This window comes from Entelurus aequoreus, linkage group LG01 (genome assembly GCF_033978785.1).
Source record: "Entelurus aequoreus isolate RoL-2023_Sb linkage group LG01, RoL_Eaeq_v1.1, whole genome shotgun sequence".
Lineage (NCBI taxonomy): Eukaryota > Metazoa > Chordata > Actinopteri > Syngnathiformes > Syngnathidae > Entelurus > Entelurus aequoreus.
The window spans coordinates 31,168,447-31,179,482 of record NC_084731.1 but is presented as its reverse complement, the minus strand read 5'-3'; the positions used below and the strand labels follow the sequence as shown (position 1 = coordinate 31,179,482).

General features: G+C 40.4%; 1 protein-coding gene across 2 annotated transcripts; it reads left to right on the top strand.

Annotated features, from left to right (window-relative positions):
- The first annotated feature begins 1,699 nt into the window (after positions 1-1,699).
- tomm34 (translocase of outer mitochondrial membrane 34) lies at positions 1,700-10,606 on the top strand. 2 transcript variants are annotated; one of them, XM_062063421.1, is made up of 8 exons: positions 1,700-1,914; positions 3,706-3,848; positions 8,887-8,986; positions 9,054-9,206; positions 9,270-9,421; positions 9,529-9,676; positions 9,772-9,898; positions 10,234-10,605. In XM_062063421.1, the coding sequence occupies exons 2-8, from the start codon at positions 3,719-3,721 to the stop codon at positions 10,333-10,335; spliced, it is 912 nt and encodes a 303-aa protein (XP_061919405.1). In that variant the 5' UTR covers positions 1,700-1,914; positions 3,706-3,718; the 3' UTR covers positions 10,336-10,605. The 2 variants fall into 2 exon arrangements, with proteins under 2 accessions (XP_061919405.1, XP_061919492.1); XM_062063508.1 differs by having other exon boundaries at positions 1,731-1,831; positions 10,234-10,606.
- The last annotated feature ends 430 nt before the right edge of the window (positions 10,607-11,036 follow it).

Genomic DNA, 11,036 nt, shown 5'->3' with positions numbered 1-11,036 from the left:
TTGATTGAAACTTTTATTAGTAGGTTGCACAGTGAAGTACATATTCCGTACAATTGACCACTAAATGGTAACACCCGAATAAGTTTTTCAACTTGTTTAAGTCGGGGTCCACTTAAATGGATTCATGATACAGATATATACTATCAAATACTATCAAATATATACTAACATCATAATACAGTCATCACACAAGATACTCATCAGAGTATATACATTGAATTATTTACATTATTTACAATCCGGGATGTGGGATATGGAGGGGGGGGGGGGGGGTAGGTTTGGTTGGTATCAACACTTCAGACATCAACAATCAGCATCAACAATTGCATCATCAGAGAAATGGATATTGAAACAGTGTAGGACTGACTTGGTGGGATATATAGCAAGTAGTGGACATAGAGAGAGATCAGAAAGTATAAGAAAAAGTGTAAGAAAAAGTGTAAGAAAAAGTGTAAGAAAAAGTGTCTACATGCAAGTGTTGTTTCAGTTTGTTATCGTAATTGTGTGAGTTTGATGTGTTTTGTAACCATTTGGTTTCGTGTGCGTGGTACTTAGTCAGAATTATAAGAATTTAGATCAGTTTGAGCATGTTTTCATTGTAATATTGAGCTTTCCTCAGAATGACTTATTTTCTGGGTTTGATTATTAAATGTATAACCTTTTAAAAACGTCAGATCCTTAAACCATTAGGTGTTGTTTTATTCACGGCACAATATTCGGTTTGTGAAATGGAAAGCTGGCACCCAATAATGAATTGATTGATTGATTGAGACTTTTATTAGTAGATTGCACAGTGAAGTACATATTCCGTACAATTGACCACTAAATGTTAACACCCGAATACGTTTTTCAACTTGTTTAAGTCGGGGTCCACTTAAATTGATTCATGATACAGATATATACTATCAGATATATACTATCATCATAATACAGTCATCACACAAGATAATCATCAAAGTATATCCATTGATTTATTTACATTATTTACAATCCGGGGTGTGGGATGTGGAGGGGGGGGGGGGGTTGGGGGGTTAGGTTTGGTTGTTATCATCACTTCAGTCATCAACAATTGTATCATCAGAGAAATGTACATTGAAACAGTGTAGGTCTGACTTGGTAGGATATAGTAGTGGACAGAGAGAGAGAGAGAGAGAGAGATCAGAAAGCATAAGAACAAGTATCTACATTTGATTATTTACATTTGATTATTAACAATCCGGGGAGGGTGTTAGTTTAGGGTTGAAGTTGCCTGTAGGTGTACTTTTAGTGCGATTTTGAAGGAGGATAGAGATGCCCTTTCTTTTACACCTGTTGGGAGCGCATTCCACATTGATGTGGCATAGAATGAGAATGAGTTAACTTGTTATAAAGCTGTGTATTGATCAACTAGTTAACCCAAAATAGTCAAACCAGGATTTGAAAAATACCGCCTTTGTTTGCGCATGCGCTAAAAGCCAGAACTTCCGTTCTCAATTGGACGGCTGTTTTTGCATAATACGTTTTACTGTTTTTTTTAAACAACGTTCTGCGAAAGTGTCTACTAATAGCCGTAAATAACTACACTCTAAAAAATATTTGAAGCGCTAATAATCGAAGTGCTCCATCTTTGGAAAATGATTTACACTATTCAAATAGTATACTTTGAATGCAGATTAAAAAAAAAAAAATTTGACTTACATTTCTAACGCAGTAAACGCTGCGCATGCGCAAACAGACAGGACAGCTCTGTAAACTGCGAGCCTCTAGACCGCATTACAGTTTTTCCGCAATCCGCATTTAGCGACTCTTATACCGGCAGAAGACTGACAGACGGTCGGGGAAAAACCTAAAGGTTATTTTTTAGTAATGACCGTGTTGCTAGCATTATCTCTCGTTAAAGACATTTAAGACGTTGCACACCAACTTCCAAAGCCGGTAGGTAAATCCGAACCCCCACCATTTCCACGATGATTAGCCAGTTAGCTTAGCCTGCGAGCTCGTTTAGCTCCCGAGAAGAAAACGCCGGTCATTGCTCGGATGACATGAACTTCAATAGCCATTAAATATTATGTATAGAAGAAAACTGAATGTTAACACACGTACTGATAAATTGGTAGGTTTATTTTGTTTGTTTATAGTCAGACTTTACAGGTCTGGTAAATATACTTAGTACAGCTGAAGTGTATCATATGGGTGAGGGCCGACATCCGGGGAACTGAGCTACATACGGGTTCTTCGAGCCATAGCAACCAGACTGGCGTTGAAAACAAACCGTTGCCATTACTCTTTAACCTGTCGACCTACGCTGGTTAAACCCGTCATTCTGCCTCCAAAATGCCGAAAAACTGTGTTGTTTTTGGTTGTGCTAACCACAACTGGAAACAGGGAAAACAAAGGTTATATTTTGTTCTGCCAAAGCGTGATAAAAGCCCACAGAGACGAGACAAATGGCTCGCAGCTTTACACCGGGAAAACGAGGACGGTTCTCACTGGAGTCCCCCAAAGTCCCGGGTCGTGTGTTCGGATCACTTCGTTTCTGGTAAATATAAGGAACAAAAATCCACCTTCTTAACCACAACTTGGCTTTACGTCCGTGCTAATGTTGTACTTGTTGAATTTGTACCTTATAACGTTCGACAGCTGAAGTTGTTGTTGTACAAAAATAACATGCGGTATATACTATATAGTCTATAGCCTAGCTAGCTATTTTCGAAAACCGGACTACGAGAGGATACCAAAGGCAGCGTTAAGATGGACACCACCGGGAAAACGTAAGCCAGGGCGGCCAAAGAACAGCTGGCGAAGAACAGTTGAAGGGGAGCTGAAAGAGATGAAGCTTACATGGGGTGAGGCACAGAGACGAGCACAGCAGCGAGATGAATGGTGTCGAGTCGTCGAAGCCTTATTTCCCATCTGGGAAGAAGAGGATTAAGTTAAGTAAGTAATATACTATATAGTCTATAGCCTAGCTAGCTATTTTCGAAAACCGGTTTCGTTTAAATTTGCACTTAACAGTTGGGTTTTTAAAAACCAATAAACCCTATAATTTTCATGTTGCCATTCTATACATGTAGCCCTCAAATCTCTCAATATTTTATACACTAACACTTGATCTTGTTGTTGATAACTTCCGCGTCTCTTTCTTAGTAGCGCGCAGGCTAAGCTAACTAGCAAGCTAAGCTAAGCCTGAGAAGCTTTAAAGTACACTGAGACGAGTCTGACGCAAATAATACATTTTCGTTTTTTCACACGATATGCGAATAAGTAAAAATGCGTAAATGAAGGATTTAACGCCGACTTCCAAGCCACAACGCTCGTTAAATGCTTTTTCTGTCAATGCTGTGTTCGCTGTGAGCTGGTTTGTTTTCAACGAATTCCCGGTTGCTAGGGGATTGGTAGGCGGAAGTGACGTAGGTCCGCCCTCACCCATATACTTGAGAATTGTTGATCCTATACAATACGATTTTAGCTTATTTTCCATCCATCCATCCATTTTCTACCGCTTGTCCCTTTTGTCCTGTATAATTGTATGAATATATGTCTGTATTTTCTTTCAGACCACAGGAAGAATATCTTCTGATGTTGCTAATGGGGGTCCAAATAGTTAGACAAAGATCCGGAATGTTCTTATTTACCGTGTTTTTTTATTTTTATTACCTGAAACTCACTACAAGTGTGTGTATGCCCCTGCAAATACCACGTTAACGCTGAGTTTCTATTTCTCAGGAAAAACTGCGCCATGACCCAGAAAACAAAAATGAAGTCTTGGTCGGAGCTGAAACAAACCGGCAATGATCGTTTCAAGGCGGGCCAATACGGAGAGGCAACTCACTTCTACAGCCTAGCCATCATCCAGCTGAACAAACACAGTCAGTAGTTTTTCTTCTCAACCAAAACAAAAATAGATTGTTGTATCTTACACCTTTCTAAATAGAAGCAACTGAAAGGGGAACTGCACGTTTTTGGAATTTTGCCTATCATTTAGAATCCTTATGTAAGACAAGAACACATAAAGTTAAGTTAAAGTACCAATGATTGTCACACACACACTAGGTGTGGTGAAATTTGTCCTCTGCATTTGACCCATCCCCTTGTTCACCCCCTGGGAGGTGAGGGGAGCAGTGGGCAGCAGCGGTGCCGCACCCGGGAATCATATTTGGTGATTTAACCCCCAATTCCAACCCTTGATGCTGAGTGCCAAGCAGGGATGTAATGGGTCCCATTCTTATAGTCTTTGGTATGACTCGGCCGGGGTTTGAACTCACAACCTACCGATCTTAGGGCGGACATTCTAACCACTAGGCCACTGAGTAATATGTTTTCCTTTTTTTATGCATTTTAAATAGTATACAAATGTGATCAAAAGTCAGCTTACAATGGAGCCTATGGGAGTCGCTCTATTTTGCCTATAGAAGCCTGTAAAAACATCCAAACACCTCCGTCAAGGTTTTATATACAGGATGTAGGTGTATTATATAATGTAGTAAAAGGTACTTTTGTGATAAAATTTCATATTTCCGTATTTTGCTAATTTCAATCATACGCATATATTAATTTTAAAAACGCGCATCACGACGTTCGCTGTTTTCAACAACACCACTGATTATTACTTACTGCAGACTTCATGAGAGCCAATAAACATAACAAAACATCGCTGTTCAAGGTCTGCTGTCATGAGGATGCCGATTGATAGAATCTTGTTATAGTGTCGTTTAGATCAGTGTTTTTCAACCTTTTTTGAGGCAAGGCACATTTACTGCGTTGAAAAAATCTGGAGGCACACCATCAGCAGAAATCACTAAAAAACGAAACTCAGTTGACAGTAAAAAGTCGTTGTCGCAATTGTTGGATATGACTTTAAACCATAACCAAGCATGCATTACTATAGCTCTTGTCTCAAAGTAGGTGTACTGTCACGACCTGTCACATCACGCCATATGAGTTTTTTGCTGTTTTCCTGTGTGTAGTGTTTTAGTTCTTGTCTCGCGCTCCTATTTTGGTGGCTTTTCCTCTTTTTTTGGTATTTTCCTGTAGCAGTTTCATGTCTTCCTTTGAGCGATATTTCCCGCATCTAGTTTGTTTTAGCAATCAAGAATATTTAAGTTGTTTTTGTCCTTCTGTGTGGGGACATTGTTGATTGTCATGTCATGTTCGGATGTACATTGTGGACGCCGTCTTTGCTCCGCAGTAAGTCTTTGCTGTCGTCCAGCATTCTGTTTTTGTTCACTTTGTAGCCAGTTCAGTTTTAGTTTCGTTCTGCATAGCCTTCCCTAAGCTTCAATGCTTTTTCTTAGGGGCACTCACCTTTTGTTTATTTTTGGTTTAAGCAATAGACACCTTTTTACCTGCACACTGCCTCCCGCTGTTTCCGACATCTACAAAGCAATTAGCTACCGGCTGCCACCTACTGAGATGGAAGAGTATTACACCGTGACTCTGCTGAGCTTTAGACAGCACCGACACTCAACAACAACACATAATTTGCAGACTATAATTACTGGTTTGCAAAAAATATTTTTAACCCAAATAGGTGAATTTAGATAATCTCTCACGGCACACTAGTGTGCCGCGCCACTGTGGTTGAAAGACGCTGGTTTAGATGAAGAATGACTCACTATCCTCGTGAAGAAAAAAGGGGATGGAACCAAGCTTCTTTTCTAAATTGGTTGTCAAAGTGTACCAACTTGTCGGAATACGTCCTCATCCTTTTACTATCCAGGTGAGAGTATCCAAGGCATTATTTATGATCTACAATAAACTTCCCTTTATTGGGTTTTATGGGTGGACTAGAGCAGTGGTCCCCAACCACCGGGCCACGGCCCGGTACCGGTCCGTGGACCGATTGGTACCGGACCGCACAAGAAATAAAAAAAAAAAAAAATATATATATATATTTTTTTTTTTAATTAAATCATCATAAAAAACACAATATATACACTATATATCAATATAGATCAATACAGTCTGCAGGGATACAGTCCGTAAGCACACATGATTGTATTTCTTTATGACAAAAAAAAAAAAAAATACCATAACTCCCCACTGGATTAGAGGACCTCTCATTGGCTCCGTTGTAAGCAGACTTTTAATTATGTTTATTTTTTAGTTATCATGCATTTCTTTTAAATTATGGCAAAAATAATAATCCTGATTATTTGGATTGATGTTGTAATCACGATTAATTACACAATTATTCATTAATTTGAAAACATGAGTATTTATTGTACCGCCAAAACTCAACTTTGAATATAGTTTTAAAAAAACCTCGATATAAATTAGTAACAAATAAACCACAACAAGTAAGCTAATAATGGCAATAACAATACATTTCAATAACAATAGCAATATAAAAAACAATAAAATCCAGTTTTTCCCCTTTTAATAGTTTTTAATTCCGTTTTTTACCTTTTACATTTATTTTACCACCATAGAGTGTGTGCTTTTTGTGTAAAATATTTAATTAAATGCAAAAATTCTCACATTTATTGGTGTAATAGGTGAGTTACAATCACGTGACCTACAGGCACATTTGGGCACTTGCAGGTTTCAGGCGATGGTCTAAGCCCCATAAGACTAGGGTTTATTTACCTTAATCAGTGCAGATTGAGGCGTATTTTGAAAAGTTTAGCGTCAAATATAAATATTTTAAATGGGATGGAGTGGATTTTTTACACTCTTAAGAAAAATATTTAAACCGTTTATCATGACCAAGAGCTTACTGCTACCTCACTTCAGTTGATACTCAAATTATTTACAGAAGAAAAGATTGAAGGCACATGTATTTACATCTGAGGTGTCCACAAATCAAGCTTTATTCCGTAAAAGACAAAGTTAGACTTATTCGTGCATCGAAAAGTAACGTATTTGATTGACACGAGTGCCGTGCTGCTGTGATCGTGACGCTAATGAGAAAAAGGTTACGTTTGTTTGAAATTGATTTCCTGCGACAAATATTAGTCATCTTCAATTCATGTCTGCAGTTGTTTTTATGGTGTGAAGTTCATAGTTTGTCTCATTATTTAGATGTATATGTCCCTGTTGTTCAGCATGAATCTTTGCTAGCAATCCCAAGTTATAGTTTATGCTGTTGAGACTACGAAAGATTTATTAATCTAGTTATTTAATAGTATTAAGGATATTTTCTTGATGCTAACAAATATTACCAAAGACGCTATAATGTGGTCATCCGTGTCAAATTAAGCAATTGGCTTTCCAGCACAACAACAACTAAGCTGTTATTTTCTATTACTGTATTTTTCGGACTATAGGTCGCAGTTTTTTTCATAGTTTGGCCGGGGGTGCGACTTATACTCAGGAGCGATTTACGTGTGAAATTATTAACACATTACCGTAAAATATCAAATAATATTATTTGTATGTGGGCTCTGTACCGAGGATGTCGTTGTGGCTTGTACAGCCCTTTGAGACACTTGTGATTTAGGGCTATATAAATAAACATTGATTGATTGATTGATTATTTAGCTCATTCACGTAAGAGACTAGACGTATAAGATTTCATCGGATTTAGCGATTAGGAGTGACAGATTATTTGGTAAACGTATATAGCATGTTCTATAAGTTATAGTTATTTGAATGACTCTTACCATAATATGTTACGTTAACATACCAGGCACGTTCTCAGTTGGTTATTTATGCGTCATATAACGTACACTTATTCAGCCTGTTGTTCACTATTCTTTATTTATTTTAAATTGCATTTCAAATGTCTATTCTTGGTGTTGGGTTTTAAAATAAATAAATAAATGGGTTATACTTGTATAGCGCTTTTCTACCTTCAAGGTACTCAAAGCGCTTTGACAGTATTTCCACATTCACCCATTCACACACACATTCACACACTGATGGCGGGAGCTGCCATGCAAGGCGCTAACCAGCAGCCATCAGGAGCAAGGGTGAAGTGTCTTGCTCAAGGACACAACGGACGTGACTAGGTTGGTAGAAGGTGGGAATCGAACTACGAACCCTCCGATTGCTGGCACGGCCACTCTACCAACTTCGCCACGCCGTCCCTTTTATCAAATACATTTCCCCAAAAAATGCGACTTGTACTCCAGTGCGACTTATATGTTTTTTTCCGTCTTTATTATGCATTTTCGGCCGGTGCAACTTATACTCCGGAGCGACTTATACTCCGGAGCGACTTATACTCCGAAAAATACGGTATTTTAAAATGAAAATTGAAAAATACGGTGGATTGGACCAACTAACATAATTTTTATTACTAGGACTTAACATGATGTTAGTTTATAGCGGGGGGTGTATATTTTAGCATCCCGGAAGAGTTAGTGCTGCAAGGGGTTCTGGGTATTTGTTCTGTTGTGTTTATGCTGTGTTACGGTGCGGATGTTCTCCCGAAATGTGTTTGTCATTCTTTTTTGGTGTGGGTTCACAGTGTGGCGCATATTTGTAACAGTGTTAAAGTTGTTTATACGTCCACCCTCAGTGTGACCTGTATGGCTGTTGACCAAGTATGCCTTGAATTCACTTGTGTGTGTGAAAAGCCTTAGATATTATGTTATTGGGCCGGCACGTAAAGTCAGTGCCTTTAAGGCACGCCTCCAATATTGTTGTCTGGGAGAAATTCAGGAAAATGGTTGCCCCGGGAGATTTTTGGGAGGGGCACTGAAATTCAGGAGTCTCCCGGGAAAATCGGGAGGGTTGGCAAGTATGACTGCTCTGTACTTCTCCCTATGTCTGTGTACCACTCCGTACAGCGGCGTTTTTATTAAAAAGTCATAAATTTTACTTTTTGAAACCGATACCGATAATTTCCCATATTACATTTTAAAGCATTTATCGACATCTCTAATTTTTTGCTTTGAAAAATGTAACTGAGGAAGTTGCAAACAGCAATATTAAGGGATGACTGCATATTTTTCTCCAAAGATCCAAATAACGTGGAGGATCTGAGTGTCTTGCATTCGAACCGCGCTGCCAGCTACCTCAAAGACGGAAACTGCACTGAATGCTTGAAAGACTGCAACACGTAAGTACTTGTGGTGCACGTTGATGAGTCACATGATCGCACGGAGACACGCCTGTCGCCTTCACAGTTCGCTGGAGTTGGTCCCGTTTAACCTCAAGTCCTTGCTCCGTCGGGCCGCCGCCTCCGAGGCGCAAGAGCGCTACAGGTGCGCGTACGTTGACTACAAGACCGCCCTGCAGATCGACGCCAACATAGCCGCCGCCCACGACGGCACCAACAGGTGGGTTGCATGGGGGCCGCTTCTTGTTTGCTCAAACTCCAACCTGCACGTTCTTTGCATCAGGATGACCAAAGCCCTAACAGAGGCCGACGGCCCGACATGGAGAGAGAAGCTTCCTTCCATCCCGACCGTCCCCCTGGCTGTCCGAGAGAAGCTGAGACGGCAACCTGCTGGCACGGCGCAACATAACGGTGCCGCACAAAGCCACAAACCTGGTGAGGATCAGCGCCCTTTTTTGAAAGCCAAGTCACAGCTAGAGGAATAATAACATGCCGAAGTCAAAAAGTGGACCTGAGGATAAAACTATTCAAACTCTTCTCAGCTCCCGGCGAAAAGGACGTGCGGCAAGGTCAATGCCTCAAGGAGGAAGGCAACGTCCTCGTCAAGAGAGGTGAACACGCCAAGGCCGTGGACAAGTACACGCAGAGCCTCCGACATGACCCAGCCCAGGTTGCCACCTTCACTAACCGGTTCGTCACGCCTTTGCATGTCACCACATACGCTACCTTAGCCGTTAGTAACTGGTTGTTGGTTGTTTTTTTTACTATTGTGTGTGCACCATCAGGGCGTTGTGCTTCTTGTCGCTGGGGCAGTTCAAGGACGCCGTTCGAGACTGTGACGAGGCGCTGATGATTGACCGCACCAATGTTAAGGCACTGTATCGGAGGGCACAGGCTCACAAGGAGCTCAAGGTGAGAGCAGCTGTATCCTAGACACACACACACACACAGCCACAGTGTGGAATTTTAGCCGCACTGTCAGTATTCCTCACAGAGGTCGCTTTGGCTGCGTTTCAAATTCAATACTTCCATCGTTACACTGTGTACTAGGCACAAATGCTGTGTTCACTCACAATCTTGAGTCCAGCATCTGTCAGTGCACTGCATTTTGCCACATGTCTCAGCATGAACACATTCATGCACTCAAAGTGTAAGTACGGACTGGAGGTGCGCTAAATGAGACACAGCTAGTGGTGGCACCGCGTTTAGTTCATGTTAAGATTGTGTACTCATGTTGATTCCTCCAGGATGTGAAAGCATGCAAAAACGACCTCCACAAACTCCTTGAAGTGGAGCCGAAGAACGTTGCAGCTGTCAAACTGCTGCAGGAAGTGCAGAAGAGGAAGTGACATCCTTAAGGAAGCGCGTTGACAAACATGAGGTGCTTTGTAGACCGCAGAGGAAGTTTATTTATGACGGGAGTGAACGACATTCCCACATACATCAAGTGGGTGGAGCTCATATTCAGAAAGACAATAGTATGCTGTTAAGCTCCTCCCCTTTCTTCACTCCCTCTATGTTGCAGTGGCTGCCATGTTTGCTTAAGTGCCTGAAAACTTCATTCTCATTTCAGTGCTGTAAATGTTTTCTTCTTGTCAACAAGTGTCAATAAAACTTTTTGAGAAAAGCTGTCTTCTGATTGGGCGGAGGAATGTCTTATGTCATAATAAATCACCTTTCATCTGTATGCTGTGGAGTGTGTACAGCAGGAGTCTTCAACGTTTTCCAGGCCAAGGACCCCCGAACTGATGGGAGCTAATTATCCTGTATAAAGGTCTGTTTTAAATTAAACTGGTCCTAAAGCAGGGGTGTCAAACTCATTTTAGATCAAGGGCCACATGGAGAAAAATCTACTCCCAAGTAGGCCGGACTGGTAAAATCACAGCACAGATTGTTTTCTTTGTTTAAAAAAAAAAAAAGAACAAGCACATTTTGAAATTGTACAAATCATAATGTTGGGTTTTTTGTACAATTACCTGTTTCGGTTAATAGTATATATACTTTATTTGTCGTTATTTATATTTTCTGAATACATTATGTGATAATGTTC